Source organism: Galeopterus variegatus, unplaced genomic scaffold (genome assembly GCF_000696425.1).
Source record: "Galeopterus variegatus unplaced genomic scaffold, G_variegatus-3.0.2 Scaffold3134, whole genome shotgun sequence".
NCBI lineage: Eukaryota > Metazoa > Chordata > Mammalia > Dermoptera > Cynocephalidae > Galeopterus > Galeopterus variegatus.
The window spans coordinates 124,142-143,510 of NW_007729245.1; the positions used below are offsets into that span (position 1 = coordinate 124,142).

Here is a 19,369-nt window from a genome sequence, read left to right on the forward strand (position 1 = left end):
AGAACAATAGTATTTACTTTTATCAGTGTTCATATATTTATCTTTATTGTGGGTCATTTTTTTATTTGGGTTCCAGTCACTTTCTAGCAGCCTTTAAATTCAACCTGAAACATTTCCTTTTATATGTTTTACAGAGTAGGTCTGGTGGTAATGGACTCCCTCAGCTTTTGTTTATCTGGAAACGTCTTAATTTCATTCTCATTTTTGAAGGGCTGTTTTGCTGAATACAGAATTCCCCACTGACATTTTCTTTTCAGCGTTTTGAATATATCTGCTCACTGCCTTTTAGCCTCCAAGGTTTCTGATGTGACATCAATCGATAATCTTGTCAAGGGTCACTTTTATATGATGAGCATCTAATTTTTAGTTGTTTTTTAAATTTATTTTCTTAAGAATATTCATGAGATACAAAGCTGATTGTCACCCCTCATGGCATGATGTGAGGGCCAGATTAAAACTGGCAGCATGCCCATTACCAGAAATTCCTTTCTACCCCATGTCCCCCACCCAATTATCCCAACTTCCCTCCCTCTTCCTCTCCCTGCCCCCAACACTCCACTTTGTAGCTCAAGGAATGTTCTCTCCCTCAGCAAGACCAATACACTACTGTGGTCTTTCTTTTCTTCCTTCTTTCTCTCTTAGCTCCCACTTATGAGTGAGTACATGTGGTATTTATCCCTCTGTGCTTTGATTAATTCACTCAACATAAGTTTCTCCAGATTCATCTATGTTGTTGCTAATGCAAATCTCATTTTTATTTTTTTAATGGCAGAATAGTAGTCCATGTCCATATATACTACAGTGTCCTTATCCAGTCATCTATTGATGAACATTTAGGTTGGTTCCATGTCTTGGCTATTGGAAACAACAGTGCAATAAATGTAAGAATGCAGGTATCGCTTTGACATGATAATTTCCATTCTTCTAGATTTATACTCAGAAGTGGGATTGCTGAATTATATGGAAGATCCATCTGTAGTTGTTTGAGAAATCTCCATACTGTTTTCCATAGTGGTTGTTCTAAGTTACAGTCCCACCAACACTGTAGGAGTGTTCCCTTCTCTCCACAACCTTGCCGGCATTTGTTATTCAGTCTTTTTGATTATAGCCAGTCTAACTGGGGTGAGGTGGTATCTCAATGTAGTTTTAATTTGCATTTCCTGATTACTAGTGACGGTGAGCATTTGTTCACGTACCTGTTGGCCATTTGTATGTCTTCCTTTGAGAAATACCTATTGAGCTCTTGTGCCCATATTTTAATTGGGTTATTTGATTTCTTTTCTGTACAATTACTTGAGTTCTATGTATATTCTGTATATTAATCCATTGTCAGATGTACAGTTAGCAAACATTTTCTCCCTCTCTGTAGGCTGTTATTTCACTCTGTTCATTGTTTCTTTTGCTGTGCAGAAGCTTTTTAGTTTGATATATTCCCATTTGTTATATTTTCTTCTGCTGCTTGTGGTTCCAGACTCGTGTTCATAAAGCCTGTGCCCAGACCAAGTTGCTAAAGTGTTTCACCTATATTTTCCCTTAGTAATTAGACAGTTTCGGTTCTTATACTGAAGTCTTTAATCCATCTTGGATTGATTTTAGTGTATGGTGAGAGATGCATATCTAGTTTCATTCTTCTGCATATGGACATCCAGCTTTCCCAGCACCACTTGTTGAAGAGGCAGTTTTTTCCCCAATGTAGATTTTTGTTGCTTTTGTCCAAATTCAGATGGCTGTAATCTAGAGGTGTGATATTGGGGGGTCTCAATTCTACTTCACCAGTTTGAATGTCTATTTTTATACCATAACCATGTTGTTTAGGTTACAATAGCTTTGTAGTATAATTTGAAGTCAGGCAGAGGTATGCCTCCAGCTTTATTTTTTTGCTGAGGATTGCTTTGGCTATTTGGGGTCTTTGTTGTTCCATATGAAAAGTAAGATTGTTTTTTTTTTTTTTTTTCCATTTCTGTGAAGAATGTCATTGGTTTTTTGATGGGGATTGCATTGAATCTGTAGATCACTTTGGGTAGTATAGACGTTTTCCCAATGTTAATTCTTCTGATCCAAGAGCATGAAATATTTTTTCATCATTTTGTGTCTTCTTTAATTTCTTTTAGAAGTGGATTGTAGTTCTCATTGTAGAGGTCTTTCACCTCCTTGGTTAAATTGATCCCTAGGTATTTTATTATATTTTTGGTGACAATTGTAAATGGGCTTACATTTTTAATTTCTCTTTCCGTTAGTTCGTTATTGGGGTACATAAATGCAACTGATTTGGGGCATGTATGATGAGCCACTTCTCCCTTGCTGCTTTCAAGATTCTCATTTTCTTTGACTTTCAACAGCTTAAGTATAATGTGTATTGGTATGGATCTCTAAGTTTATCCTATTTTGAGTTTATAGAACTTCTTTGATTTATAGAATCATGTCCTTTATAAAATTTTGAACATTTTCAGCCATTATTTCTTCAAGTAGTCTCTGTGCCCTTTTCTTTATTTCTTCATTTTCTAGTATTCCCATATGTTGTTCCATTTGATAGTATCTCACAAGTCCCTTGGGCTCTGTTCACTTTTCTTTAATCTTTTTTCTTCCCTTTTCTCAATAATTTCTTTATTCATTGCCAATAATCTCTTTGACTTCCTACTATGTACTTTTGAGCCCACCAGTAAATTTTTAATTTCATCTATTTTACTGTTCAGCTCCAGAATTTCCTTTTGTTTCCCATTTATAATTTATTTCTTCTTATTTATATTCTCATTTTGTCCATATCTTATTTTTTTGTCTTTGTCAATATACCCCCTAGTTTTGAGGGCATTTTTAAGACAATTTTTTAAAAGTCTTTGTGTGTTAATTCCAAAGTCTGAGCTTCCTCTGAGATCGTTTCTGTCATTTTGTTTCTTTGAATGGGCCATACTTTCATATTTCTTTTGTGCTTTGTGATACTTGTTGAAGACTACACATTGATTCTTATAATGTACTAACCTTGGAATCAGATGGCCCTTTTTCCTGAGGGTTTGTCTTTTTACTTGTTGCAAGGTGTATATTCTAGGATCAGCCTGAAGCAAAAACTTGACATTTTCTCAGGTGTTTTTTTGAGCATGTACCTTTCCCTGGGCACATGTATGACTTTCTAAATTGCATACACACATGGTTGATTTTGAATGTCCTAATTGTTTAATGTCTGACTCCCAAAAAGAGGGGAAAAAAAGGAAAATAATTGTGTTTTTTAAAAATCTCCTGGAAGCCACTTCAGCTGATGGGGGTTGACACCACTGTGGCCAGCCTCCCTGCCTACACCTGGGTGATCAAAGGTAGTAGTCAGAAATATGGAAACAGGCCCCAATATTTGAAAGATTCTGTTCTATTACCTAACCTTGATCCGCCAAATCACAGGAAGGATGCAGACATGTTTCCTGCCATGGTGCTGAGTAAAGGAGAATTTGTAGCCACTTCTGTACTAAAGGCTGAAATTGACTGAAATTCTTTATAATATAACAGCCAGGCTTTCCCCTGGAGTTTGCAAGCATTCAAATAGATACCAGAGTTTCAAAATACCTACCTTATATAATTTTTTCCAGTGCAATTATTACATGGAAAACTGGATTCTTGGGGTTTCCTATTCCACCATCTTTCTTGAAGTCATCTCTAATAATTGTGTTTTAAAACAATTGAAAATTCAATCTTTTTATGAAGATTCTTTTTAGATTAAATATTTAAATGGGTGCATTATGTGATGCTCAAATCAGGATAATTGCTATGTTCAGCATTATCAATGTAATCATATTTTGTGGCCTTTTACCGATCTATTGCTGGCCCCTCTCCACCTCCACCTTTCCCACATCTGGTGGCCTCAGTTCTGTTCTCTTTTTTTGAAAGTTCAACAAGTTGTTGTGATGATTGTAAGTTTTGTTCTTACTTTTAAATTTACTTGCTCATTTTTTAATTCTCACTTATGAGTAAGGATATTAAGTATTTCTCTTTCTGTGTCTGGTGTATTTCCCTTAACACTGGTATGTACAATCAATTGCATTTCAATAAAAAAAGAATTTGAAAAAAAGAACTAAAGATAAAAAAGAAAGAACAAAGCTGAAGCCATCTCATTACCTGACCACAAAATATGCTATAAAGTTCCAATAAACAAAACATTGTGGTACGGACATATGAAAAAATGCTGAAAATCACTAATCATTAGGAAATTGGGATTCAAAGCCACAATGCCCCCTCACCTCACCCCAGGTAGAGGGATTATTAACCAAAAGACTAAAAGTAACAAAAGTTGGTAAGGATGCAGAGAATGGGGAAAACTTAAACAGTATTGGTGGGGGTGTAAAATGTTTATGGGCAACAGTATGGAAGTTCCGCAAAAAACAAAACAAAAAAATAGAATTACCTTATGCTCTAACAATCTCAGTACTGATTATATATGCAAATAAAATAAAATCAGTTAGTTGAAGAGATAACTGCAATCCCATGCCCACTGTATCACCACTCACAATGTCTAATACACGGAATTTCTAAATGTCCTTCAATGGATGAATGGATAAAAAAATTATGGTGTATGCAGACAATGAAATATTTTTCAGCCATAAAAAAAAAATGACTGCTATTTGTGGCAACATGCATAAACCGAGAGACCATTATGTTAACTGAAGAAAGCTAGGCACAGAAATACAAATACTGCATTATCTCATTCACATGTGGAATCTAAAAAAGGGTTTCTCATAGAAGTAGAAAGTAGAATAGTGGTTACCTGAAGCTCAGGAAGGGAGTGTGGATTGAAAAGGGGTTGGTCTATGGTACAAATTTACAGTGAGAAAAAGAAGGATAAGTTTTGGTGTTCAAGGGTAATGGCAACTAATAATATTGTATTATGTATTTCAAGATAGCTAGAAAAGATCTTGAATTTTATCACCACAGAAGAGCTTTAGGTGATAAATATGCTAGCTACAATATATGCAGGTATGGAAACAATACACTATGGGTACTACACAAACATGTACATTCTATATAAAAAATAACAATAATACAATTTTCTATGGAATTGAAAGAACTATCAAAACAGTGCCTTGGATTGAGTGTCTCCCCAAAACTTGACCCCCACTGTGACAGTGTTAATAGGTTGAAAAATCCTTTTATGGTAATTGAAAGGGTGATTAGATTGTAGGACCATACCATAGTAAGTGGATTAAAAATGGTGGTCTTGGTATGGCTTGGAGGGCTTTAAAAAGAGAATGAAAAAGGAGGTTAGTCTCTCTCTGCTCCACAATTTTCACAGTGTGATACCCTGTGTCATTGTCACTACCACCAAAACCCTCACCACATGTCAGAGACTTCCCAGCCTCTGAAACTGTGAGCTACAAATTTCATTTTTTACAAATTATCCAGTTCCATGTATTTTGTTATAAGCAACAAAAACAGACTAATACAAAAGGGTGCTGCTTCCACAAATAGTTTTTGAAAGACATTCTGTTCTGAATACAAGCATTATCAATAGCATTTCAAACATAAAATTATATGTAATTGTCTATTTAACTAAAGGTAGAAAGAAAAATTGTCCCTGGTAGTTTATGAAAAACACCACTCAGTTATAAACTAACCTTTTGTGTTAGCAAAAAATGATATTGTATGAAATTGTAAATTTCACAAAATTTTTACTGTATAAGTAATAATTTTTACTTCATTGAAATAGATCAGGAACTGAATACACATGTTTCAAAGAAGAAATACAAATGGATAACAAATATATGAAAAACTGCTACGCATCACTAATCATATGATAAATGCAAATGAAAACCACAGTGAGATACCGCACCCCAGTTAGAATTGCTATTACCTAAAAGGTAGAAAAAAAAAATGCTGACAAAGATGTGGAAAAATGGGAACTCTTATACATTGTTGATAGGAATGTAAATTAGTACAGGTATTATGGAAAAGACTATGAAGATTTCTCAAACAACTCCAGATAAAACTGCCATAAGATTCACCAATCTTACTACTGGGTATATATCCAAAGGAATGGAAATCAACAAGTCAAAGCTGTACCTGCACTCCTGTTTACTGAGGCCTATTCACGTCAGCAAAGAAATGTAACCAATCTAAATGTCATTCAATGTATGAGTAGATAAAGAAAATATGGTATGTACACACAATAGAGTACTATTCAGCCATAAGAAAGAATGAAATTCTGCCCTTGACAACAACATAGATAAGATTGGAGAAAACTATTTTAAGTGAAATAATCCAGGCACAGAGAAAGAAATACCACATGATCTCACTCATATGGGGAAGCTAAAAAAGTTGATCTCATTAAAGTAGAGAGTAGAATAGTGGTTACAAGAAAGTAGTAAGGGGAGAAGAAAGGGGGGGGTGGGGAGAGGGTGGACAATGGCTACAAAATTGTACAGGGAGAGGAAGAATATGATCTAGAGTTCTATGGCAATATGCAGAGACTGCAGTAAACAAAGGACTGTGTAACTTGAGTAGCTAGTTTACAGGATGCTGAATGTTCCCAACACAGAGATGTGAAAAATATTTGAAGTGAAGGATAGACTAAATGCCCTACACAGCATGAATGTACTTAATAACTTCATAAATGTATACAATTATCATAAGTCAATTAAGAAAAATAAATTAACAACAACAAAAAAGAAATAGAGAATAGACTAGTGGTTAGCAGAGCCAGAGAAGGAGTGGGGGCAAGAGGGAAAGGTTGGTAGACCAATACAAAATAACAAAGTTACAGTTATATATGAAGAATAGTTCTAGTTATCTAGGATGACCATAGCTAATATTGTATTGTATATTCCAAGATAGCCAGAAAAGGGGACCTTGAATGTTATAACCACAAAGAAATTACAAATATTTAGATGATAGACATAGTGACTACTATGAATGGACCATCGTGCAATATATGCATACATTAAAGAACACACTGTAACCATAAATGTGTATAATGAAAAATGTATTTTAAAAATGAATGAATGAATAAATAAAATAACCATTATTTAGGAAATACCTCAGGAATACAAGCTGTTAATTACAGGCTCAGTCAGGTCCTGGCACAAAAAGGTCAATTAAAACTAAATATAGAGTGTCTTCAGCTCAGGAGGGAGCTGCCCACAAGTGCCAGCAGGCGCTGAGGTGAGCCAACCCCATGCACCAGCAGAGATACAGTCTCCAGCACTGGAGGGAGCTGCCTAGAGCCTTGATAGGCACTGGGGTAAGACAAGCCCACGTGCCTTTGGGGACCAAGACTCCAACCTGGTGGAGCCAAGGTGGGGTACATGTACACTGCCACAGCTACTGTCACTTCAAGCATGGCTCAACATCACAGTAGCAGCCATGGCCACTCTACTGGTAATCTACTGCACACTCAACTACATCAATATAAGAGGATTCACAGGCAATGCCTACAAACAGAGGAGGAAATCTTTACCTTCATAAAGAAGATATAGAAGAAATAGGAGAAGAACAGAGTAATAGAAGCAGGAAGTTCTCTACCATATGACCAAATCATCAATGAAAAAATACTAGAACTACAAAGAAACAAGAAGATATGACACGACTGAAGGAGTACAGTAAAGCTCAAACAACAGATCCTACAGAACAGGGAATGATTGAAATATCTGAAAAGGTATTCCAAGAAATAATCTTAAGAAAACTCAAAGAGATAGGTGAAGACTCAATTAGAGAACACAATGAAACAAGAAAAAGTATCCAGATTATAAAGGAGGAAATGTATAAAGAGATTTAATACCTTTACAAAGAATGCAACAGACTCTTGGAAATAAAAGATTCACTCAATGAAATAAAAAACACAACAGACAGCTTGAGGAGCAGGCTAGAGCAGGCAGAATAAAGAATTTTAGATATCAAAGACAGTCTTTTTGAAATAACCCAGGCAGACAAAAACGGGAAAAAATAAAAATAAAAATAATGAAGAAAATCTTAGGGAGCTAGCAGACAATCTCAAATGCTCTAACATCCAAATCATGGGTATTCCAGAAGGGGAGGAAGAAGGAAAAGGCATTGAAAACCTATCTGAAGAAATAGTAACAGAAAATTACCCAGGTGTAGGGAGAGATGAAGACATTCAGTTCCAGGAAGCTTAAAGGTACCCAGATAGATTAAATCCAAAAAGATCCTCTCCAAGACAAACTATAGTAAAACTGACAAAGCTCAAAGACAAAGAGTGAATTCTAATAGCAGCAAGAGAAAAGTGTCAATTCACCTATAAGGGAACCTCCATCAGACTAACAGCAGACTTCTCAACTGAAAACCTACAGGGAAGAAGACAGTGGGATGATATAATCTAAATACCATAAGAAAAAAATTGTCTGCCAAGAATTCTATAACCAGCAATGTTTCCCTTCTGATACAAGGGAGAAATAGTATATTCCCAAGAGAAACCGAAATTGGGGTAGTTTGCCAGCACACAACTAGCCCCGCAAGAAATTCTAAAGGGAGTCTTTCAGCTGGAATCTGAATAATGATCACTGTCATGGATGCAAAAGAAAGAGTAAAACCTGCTGTTAAAATGAAAATGCCTCTATGGAAAATGGTATGGAGGATCCTCAAACAGTTGCAGACAGATCTACCATATGACCCAGCTATCCCACTACTGGGAAAATACCCAGGGAATGGAAATCATCAAGTCAAATCTATACCTGTTCTCCAATGTTCATTGAAGCACTATTTACAATAGTTAAGAGTTGGAAACAGTCCAAATGTCCATCATCAGATGAGTGGATATGGAAAATGTGGTATATCTACACAATGGAACACTGCTCAGCAATAAAAAAGAATGAAATACTGCCATTTGCAACAACATGGATGGACCTAGAAAGAATTATATTAAGCGAAACCACTCAGGCAGAGAAAGAGAAATATCACATGTTCTCACTTATTTGTGGGAGCTAAAAATAAATAAATAAACACACAAATAAACTGTGGGAAAGGGAAGAAGACACAACAATCACAATTCCTTGAAGTTGATAGGACAAGTGAACAGATATGAGGTTGTTGGGAGGGAAGGGGAGAGGGAGCTGCAAGGGAGGTTTTGATAATGGGCCACAATAATCAGAAACATTGTATATTGACAAAATAAAATAAAATTAAAAAAAAAAACAATTGAGAAAGAGAATGAGGCTAAATTATGCCACCTTAAATTTCCAGCTAACATTGAAGAAGAGAAAGAAAGGTGTGGTAATGAACAAAATAAATTTAAAACATCTAAACAAAAAGAAATTAAATAACAGGAGTTAAATAATACCTGCCAATTTCCCTAAATGTGAATGGATTAAACTCCCCATTCAAAAGACACAGACTGACCAGTTAGATTAAAGTCTCGACCTGAGTATGTGCTGTCTTCAAGAGACTCAGCTCACCTGTAAAGACACACACAGATTAAAAGTGAAGGGATGGGAAAAGATATACCATGTAAATGGAAACCCAAAACAGGAGTAGTTATTTTTATATTGGATAAAAGACACTTTAAGTCAAAAACCATAAACAGGTACAAAGATGGTCATTATAAAATGATAAAGGGATCTATCCAGCTAGAAGATATAACCATAATAAGTACGTATGTACCCAATACTGGAGCGCCCATATATATATAAAGCAAACACTGTTAGACCTAAAGAAAGAAATAGACTCTACTGTGTTAATAGTGGGTGACCTGAACACCCCTCACAGTATGGGACAGATCTTCCAGACAACACATCAACAAAGAAACACAGGATTTAGACTATACCTTAGACCAACTGGACCTTCCGGATATATACATAATATTTCACCCAACAACTACAGATTATACATTCTTTTCATCAGCACATGGAACATTCTACAGGATACATCACATCAACAAAATCAAGGACAAAAAACATGTAATTATTTCAATAGATGCACAAAAAGCATTTCACAAAATTCAAAGTACCTTCATGATAAAGACTCAGCAAATGAGGATTAGAATGTAAGTATCTCCACACAGTAAACGTCAGTTCTGTCAAGCCCATTGCCAGTATCATCCTGAATGAGGAAAAACTGAAGGCTTTTCTTTTAAGAACTGGAACAAGGCAAGGGTGCCCACTCCCAAGACTTCTATTTAACATAGTAATGGAAGTACTAACCAGAACAATCGGGCAAGAGAAAGAAATAAAGGGTATCCAGATTGGAAATGATGAAATCAAACCGTCCCTATTTGTAAATGACATGACACTATATTTATAGAAAAACCTAAAAACTCTATCAAAAAACTCCTGGAACCAGTTAATAATTTTAATAATGTGGCAGGATACAAATAAATGACCCAAATCACTTACATTTATATTCTACAGTAGTTAGCAGAAACAGAAATCAGGAAAGTAGGCCCATTTACAACAGTCACCAATGAAATAAAATGCATAGGAATCAATTAAACAAGGATATGTAAGATCTCTATAATGAGAATCACAAACCACTACTGAAAGAAATTAAAGAAGACACAAAATGATGGAAAGATATTCCATGTTTTTGGATTGGAAGAATTAACATTGTGAAAATATCCATTCTACCCATAGTGATCTACAGATTCAATGCAATCCCCATCAAAATACCAATGACATTCTTCATAGATATGGGAAAAACAATCATAAAATTCATATGGAGCAACAAAAGACCCCTAATAGCCAAAGCAATTCTGAGCAAAAAAAGTAAAGCCAGAGGCATAACACTACCTGACTTCAAATTATACTAGAAAGCTAGACTAACCAAAACTGGCATAAAAACAGACACTCGGACAAGTGGAGCAGAACAGAGAACCCAGAAATCACCCCTCAGTCTTACAGCCTTCTGGTATTTGACAAAAGCAACAAAAACATAAATTGGGGAAAGGACAACCTCTTCAATAAGTGGTGCTTTGAAAATAATTTCATATGCAGAAGAATGAAATTAGACATGCACCTCTCACCTTATAACAAAATCAACTCATAATGGATTAAAGACTTAAATATTAATACCTGAAAGCATAAAACTACTAAAGAAAAAAAATAGGGGAAACTCTTCTGGAACTAGATCTGTGCACAGACTTTATGAACAAGAGCCCCAAATCACAAGCAACACAAGAAAAAATAAACAAATAGGACTATATGAAACTAAAAATTATCTGAACAGCAAAGGAAACAATCCACAGAGTGAAATGCCAACCTACAGAGTAGGAGAAAAATTTTGCAAACCATACATTTGACAAGGGATTATTATCCATAATATACAAGGAACTCATGCAATTACACATTTGTGTAAAAGTCCCCAAATAACCCAGTTAAAAAATGGGCAAAGGTGATGAATAGACATTTTTCTAAGGAAAACATACAAATGGCCAACATGTACATGAAAAAAGTGCTCAACATCACTAATCATCATTGAAATGCAAATTAAAAGCACATTGAGATATCATCTCACCCCAGTTAGACTGGCTATAATCAAAAAGATGGAGAATAACAAATGCTGCTTAGGGTGTGGATAGAAGGGAATGCTCCTACAGTGTTGGTGCTACTGTACATTAGTACAATCACGATGGAAAACAGTATGGAGGTTTAAACCAGGAAGAAGTCTAACAGATTGTTTAAGATAAGTGAAAAAACCTCCATACTGTTTTCCATCGTGATTGTACTAATGTACAGTAGCACCAACACTGTAGGAGCATTCCCTTCTATCCACACCCTAAGCAGCATTTGTTATTAAAACCTCCATACTGTTTTCCATCGTGATTGTACTAATGTACAGTAGCACCAACACTGTAGGAGCATTCCCTTCTATCCACACCCTAAGCAGCATTTGTTATTAAAACCTCCATACTGTTTTCCATCGTGATTGTACTAATGTACAGTAGCACCAACACTGTAGGAGCATTCCCTTCTATCCACACCCTAAGCAGCATTTGTTATTAAAACCTCCATACTGTTTTCCATCGTGATTGTACTAATGTACAGTAGCACCAACACTGTAGGAGCATTCCCTTCTATCCACACCCTAAGCAGCATTTGTTATTTGATAGTTAATGCTTTTTTTCTTTACATTTTAAGCACTAACATTACCAATAACTTTTCCTACATTTTTAGGATACTTCCTTGGATTTTTTGTTAGCTGTTCCTCAGAAAATAATATTATCTGACCTTCTGTGGAATCAGGGCAAGGGCTGATGCAATCATGTTAGCCTTTTCTTCTGTGAGATTTTGGACCATTGACCCCAGAGTAAATACCACGACTCCATCTTTTCCAGAGCTCTGGACAAACTCTTCCAATTCCTGTAAAAAAAAAAAAAAAGAAAGAAAGAAAAAAAAATCAGTCTTTTAATACGAAAGCTTAGTTCCACTAAAATAAAACAGCCCCACGAGATTCTCAATGTGTTGGAATTATTAGATCAGCTTTGTCCTTATATATGTTCAACCATGGTAGAGATTGAAATATGACCTGAAATCATTGTTTATTAGGCCAATTAAAAACGATCAAAGTTAGAGTTGTCTTCTAGCATGTTCTAAATGTTTTTGAGGAGTCTATATGTATGTCTGTATTTAAAAATTATTGACTACTTGTTATCTCCTAGCATCAGCTGAACTCCTTACATATAATGAGCTTAAGAGATACGTATACATTTTCAGATGAGAAATCTATCCCACGGATGTCACATAGTTGGTCCAAGGCAATTCAGCAGTAGGTAGGAGAGCCAAATTTCCAAGTTAAGCTTATTTACTATAAAGAGAATGACCATATTGGGTATTCTCTACTTGGCCTTGGATGCTAATATTATCACCAACTTTTTTTTTTCTTTCTCATTCTTTAATGAAGACTAACTTTTATTTTTTTAATTTTCAATTTTTATCATTAACATATTCATTATTACAAACTGTAATTTTTTGTACACAGTTTACCTGACCGATCACTTACCAAACCCCCTCCCTCCCTTCCCGCATCTCTAGTATCCTTAGGTTTGTTCTCTCCTTCTGAAAGTTCAACACATTGTTGTCGTCTTTTTTCTTTCTCCCTTCCTTCCTTCCATCCTAACTTCCTTCCTTCCTTCGTTCCATCCTTCCTTCCTTTCATTCATTTGTTCTTAGCACCCAGTTATGAGCAATAACGTGAGGTATTTCTCTTTCCTTGTTGGTCTTACTTTACTTAACATAATTTTCTCCAGACTCACCTAGTATATTGACATACTAGTGGTATATTACATTTTTTGTTTCATAAACTAAAATTTTATTTTTTTGGTTGCATTTGTACCTTATATAAGCTTTCACATTCACATTTAGAAACAAGGTAGCTATATAAATTCCTTACCAAATACATAACACAGAAACATCTATTATGCATACTCTAGAGATGACAGTGAAATTATTAAAAATATAGCTTTACATTCAAGTAAAAATGGCATATTTAATCATATTTAAGTAAGAAGAATTAATTCCACCGTCCCTCTAAGTACTATCAAACTAAGTTTACCTAAAAAGACAATAAAAAATGTGTGAAAATTGAAAGGGATAGATATAAAATGTCCATGTAGATTTACAAAAATATTGGAAAAATTTAAATAACTAATATGGAAACTATTAGAAATAATAAAATATTTCACCAAGTTGGCCCAAATATAAGCATTACAAAAAATCCATAATATTTCTTTCATAACAGCAATAATCAACCTGTATTGAAAGCTTAAAAAAAAAAATAGGTCAGCATTCATTGTAGCAACTAAAACTATAAACTAAGAGTACAGATACATGTACTTTAAAACTTTTAAATTCTAGTAAATTACATAAAAGAAGACCCAAATAGAGAGACAGAATTAATAAGATGAGTGTCCGCATTTGTGTGTGTGTGTACGGAGAAAAAAAGAGAGATTTTAAGGAATATGCTCATGTGAAATGGAGGCAAGCATTCCCAAAACCTACAGGCTGGGCTGTAAGATTAGAGACCAGAAAAGAGCTGGTGTTACAGTTCAAGTCTGAAGGTCGTCTGCTGGAAGAAATTCCTGTTGCTTGGAAAAGGTCAGTCTTTTTTCTAATTAGGCCTTCAACTGATTAAATGAGATCTACACATGGAGAGAAATCTTCTTAAAGTCAACTGATTTAAATGTTAATCTCATCTAAAAACACCCTTACAGAAATATTCAGTATAATATTTGGCCTTATATCTGAGCGTTGTGGCCCAGGCAAGTTGACAAATAAAAGTAACCATCACATTGTTCATAGATGGATTGACTTAACATGGATATCAATCACTTTAAATTAGTTTGCAATTGCAGTATATTTTTCTTGAGAACTTTGGAAAATTTTCAAATGTATATGGAAGAAAATTTTTCATAAGTAATTAATAAACTTTGAAAGAGAAAGGGAAATACTGGGAACTACTTCAACCAGGTAATAATGTATAATACGAAATGAATGCCACTGACTTCCTAACAGACAAAGCGAAATATTGAACAAAGCAGTGAGCTCAGAAAGAGAACCATGAGTATGTAAAAGCTCGCGGTATGATGAAGGTGATATCATAAGTCACTGAGACAATCGGTGAGAACAACTCATACTGATTGGGTTATTTATTAGGAAGTGCTAATAAAAGTATATTTACTACTTAGACAAAAAGGGACACGGGTCCTTACCTCACACCATACATCAATATAAAATATGTGTATTAAATGCATGCGTGTTAAAGTAAAATAAAGGTATTAAGCATTTTTCAGAAGAAAACACAGGTGAATGTCTTTATAACTTTGAAGATAAAAAAGATTTTCAATAGTACTTTGAAGAGCACAAAACATAAGGTAATAAAATATAGATTTGATTATATCAACTTTGGTACTTTATGTTTAAAAAGGGAAATCAGAGGTAACAGTAAAAGATGTATGACAGTATGGGAGAAGATATTTGCAATGGCTAAGATAAGGACTGACACCTAGACATTGTAGATTACAGAAAACTTGTACTGTGACCTTATAATCCCAATATTAGGTATATATTTCAAATGCATACACTGATCTATAAAGGAACATGTTTGAAATTTTTCTTCACAATATTCTTTGTAGTAGGATAGAGATGGAGACACCTAATTTTTTTTTTTATGGGGAATAGATAAGTCAAATGTAGTAGATACATATAACAAAATTCCTGCAACAGTCAGAGTGAATGAACTGTATTTACAAATAGAAACTTGGATAAATATGAAAAATAGTATTGCATAATAAATAAGAAACTATAAATTATAGCATAATATCATTTACATAATTAAAAAACTCAAATCAATAACACATATTGTTTAGGATCAATAGTTACCTAGATAAATATGTGCAAATTTGAATGAGTGGCTAAATATTAAGTGTACTTTACTGGTGCCTAATGGTGGTAGAAGAATGGAAAAAGAAATGAGGACAAAGGAATAAGGTAAAAATATAAGTAAATCAAGAGTGGATTGTGCTATGGACTGATTATGATATGGGGTAAATTGAAAGTTTGTTTAATACATTCACTGAACTAGAGGTCCAAACAAACCTAAGAGAAACATATAAATCGTACAATTCCACAAACTTGTTTTGGCATTCAAAATCAAAGTGACATCATATATCATGTTTTTTGCTCCTCTCCCCAGCCTTTTCCTGTTACTTTCTTAGAAGGGGGAGATGAAAATCCAATTGAGTTTTACTCCAGATCCCTGTCTGGGCCACACTCACTAGGGTTTCATTGTGCTGGGTGTTGTAAGAACACACATACATACATGGGTGAGTGTGGCTCTTACTCTACTTCTTCTATAGATGGGGAAAACATTTAAGAAGAAAAGAACCTGTTCCAAGGGCAGGCCTCGAATACAGTCTTCTTCTTTTCAAGTGTACATGTGTCTCATTACTTTGAGATAGCTGCGCAATTATTGATACGATTTTGTCTCCAGGGAAAAACAGCTATGCGCACTTGATTCAAACCAAATGACCCAGGCTGATTTACCAGAGAGCTCTGCACAGGGATTAAGGTACATATGCTAACTCCGAAACAACATTATTGTTTTTTTAAAGTTTCCAATTTTAGCATGTTTTCTTATCATGTTCGTGTGTATAAGAGCCTGTATAAACAAACAAACAAACAAACAAGTAAATAAATAAATGACACACGCAGAGAGACAAAAAGCCAGGATTTATTCTTTAACTTCTCTTTCCCTTAATCTCCACCTCCAGCAGAAAACTAAGTCCTAATTACATTTTTTGTAAACACTTCCTAAACGTCTTAACTTTGACTCAAAACACTACCATACCACAGTTTGGATCTCTATAATCTCTCGCAGGAACTACTGCAATCATATCCTCACTCATTTTCTTGCCTTCAATCTTTCTTCCTTCCAAACAATTCAAACAGATGATCTTTATGAAAAGGAAAATTCTGCCATATTACTGCTTAAACATTAGTCGCTTATTCTTCATTGTCCTTAAATTTGAGGAAAAGAATACTTAGTGACGCCCATTTTTCTTCACAACCTATCCCCTCACATCTCTCCAGTGTATTTCTCTGCTTTGTTCAACCAAACAGTTTATCATTATCATTACTAAACTTCTTCCAGGGTTTTTGTGTGTGTGTTTCTGCTTTTTGTTTGTTTTTAGGTCATCATACATCTACTCGACCTATTCTCAAAGTAAAATTTCTCCTTTATTGGATATTTATAAAATTGGGTTATGCCAAATAACTTGTAATTTCAAAATCTCAGCGTTTTAAAAGAACAGTTTATCTCTTTATCATATCATACATCTATTTATTGCACTGCAGTTGCTATGTATATTCATTGATGTAAAATGCAGGTTGACAGAGCAGCTACTCTCTCTAACATACTCAATTCATATGACAAATGGAAAGAGAATTCTGGAGCACTGGACTTGGCAATTGAGTGCTAGACCCAGAAATGATGCATGCCACTTCAGCTCATATTTATTGACCAGACATATTTCATGCCTCCACCAAACTCAGGGGCAAAAAATTTTGTTCCTGTAAAATATCTGGCATATTTGAGGAGCATCACTAATGACTGACATGATAAGGTTGCAATATATCTATGGTAGTATAATTACTTCAGACAGTAATGTCCGCTCTTCTCTATTAATTCTCTGTTTTTTTTTTTTTCAGTTTAAGGATCAAATGTTATAAAAAATAAAGAAGAAATCATTGCAGGAGAAAAATACTCAAACAAGCAAAAATAAGCACAATGAATTACCTCAGGGAGGGGCTTTGCAGGCCTGCAGTGAAGTCCTCCAACAAATTCAAAATTAGGTAAATAAGGGCGAGGAAATTCAAAATCCCAGTAAGTTCGAATCAACCACATTTCTGCTTTTCCCATAATCTCACAAAATGTGGTAGGTCTTCCTGAAAAAAAATAAAGAATGATAGAGGGAAAATAAATTGATATATTAAATGAGAAATATTTTACAATCTAATTTTCAAAGAAAACCTTTAAAGTACCCCTATTCGGCCTGTGTAATCCATCTGAAATCAGCTGGCCTTTCAAGAGTACATTCTGGGCCAGCCCGTGGCTCCCTAGGGAGAGTGCGGTGCTGATAAAACCAAGGCCACGGGTTCGGATCCCATATAGGGATGGCCGGTTAGCTCACTGGGTGAGCGTGGTGCTGACAACACAAAGTCAAGGGTTAAGATCCCCTTACTGGTCATCTTTTAAAATAATAAATAAAAATAAATAAATAAATAAAATTTTTTAAAAAAGAGTACATTCTGTTGAGATTACGAATACCCAGACAAGGATTTAAGACTAGAACAAGGTCAGAAGCCCACTGCTTTCCCTCTGCCAGTCCAGTCTTCTGCTTGAACCCCACATGAGCCCAGCTCCGCGCTGAGAATGGGCTCATACTCCCGGCCAGGAACCCAGACAGTGATCCTCCACTCACTGTAACAGAGCGCCTCCTCCTCTTCTGCAATTCCAATTTATCTCATCCTTATTGCTGCAAAAGCCTTCTGATGCCTTTATCTAGAGGCTTTTGTGATTTATCTATCTTTTTCTAGTGTTTTTGAATGTGCTGCCACAGAAAACTATATCCTACCAGGAGTGGAAATCTTTTAATAAATGTTTGAAAGTGATTAACTCCTTCACCACACAAAATTAAAGTTCCTATGTCACAGGGCTTTGTCAACTTTGGTGAGACATAGCACTGCATAGTAATTTGGTGGTAAAATATTTGCTGTCTGACATATTAAAGGACAAAAACTATGAAAGGGGTATCTTTCTGCTGACATGGCAAGCAATTGAACTTGAATGGAATAAGAACTCAAATTAGTGACTCTGAGTAAGGTCACTTTGCTTCGTCAGAGTAGTCATTTCTGAATTCTCTATTGTGGTGTGAGGAATCTTACCCAGATTCTTGGTGTCTTCTCAAATGTGTATTCAGTGATATAGATCTGAGGAAACCATAGCACTGAATATTCTCCTTATGTCTTAAATGAACCAGCATTTTGGTTAGGAAATATGAGAGATTATGAACTGATCAGGACAGTGTATCTGTATAAAAGCAAGCAAAATTCAGTAATTGATGTGTTTAATTCTGGTAATGACAATGATGTCCAAAATCCAGATTCATATTCAGTACATATCCCATTTTAGTGCCTTATTCAAGTCAGCCATGGGTGTGATCTGATTCTCTTTGTATGATACATCACTACCCCACCCTTTCTATAACTACTTTATTGAGATATAATTTACATATTGTACGATCCTTCCTTATAAAGTACACAACTGAGTAGTTTTTAGTGTATTCACAAAGTTGAGCAACCATCACTACTGTTTAATTTTAATTCACTTTTTAAATTTAGAACATTATCACTACCCCCCAAAGGGCATTTTTTATTACACCCATTTTATTATGATGGAAAATCATTATCTGTTTCTCTCTTTTCCGATCCCCTGACAAAAACTAATCTACTTTCTGTCTCTATGGATTTGCTATTCTGAGCATTTTATATAAACAGAATCGTTCAATATTGGGTGTTTCATGCTGGCTTTTTTAATTAACCAGAATATTTATTTTTATTTATTTTATTTTTTTTTATTTTTCTAGTCTAACTTACTTATTTTATTTTTATTTTTATTTTGTCAATATACAATGTAGTTAGTTATTGTGTCCCATCACCAAAGCCTCCCTCCCTCCTCCCTCTCCCCCCTCCCACCCAGATGTGTCCCCTCCACTTTCTCGTTGTAAGAGCTTCAAAAAAAAAAAAAGTTGAGGTTGTTAAATCTTCCTCTCCCCCCCCCCCCCCAGATGTGTCCCCTCCCCTTTCTCGTTGTAAGAGCTTCAAAAAAAAAAAAAGTTGAGGTTGTTAAATCTTCCTCTCCCCCCCCCCCCCCAGATGTGTCCCCTCCCCTTTCT

At 35.1% G+C, this 19,369-nt stretch overlaps 1 protein-coding gene across 1 annotated transcript in view; it reads right to left on the reverse strand.

The window, feature by feature from the left end:
- Positions 1-19,369, reverse strand: part of LOC103599871 (UDP-glucuronosyltransferase 2C1-like) — a 40,271-nt gene that overhangs the window by 11,963 nt on the left and 8,939 nt on the right. Inside the window, 2 exon segments of the mRNA XM_008584051.1 lie at positions 12,147-12,278; positions 17,212-17,360. Coding sequence (XP_008582273.1) covers positions 12,147-12,278; positions 17,212-17,360 — 281 coding nt within the window.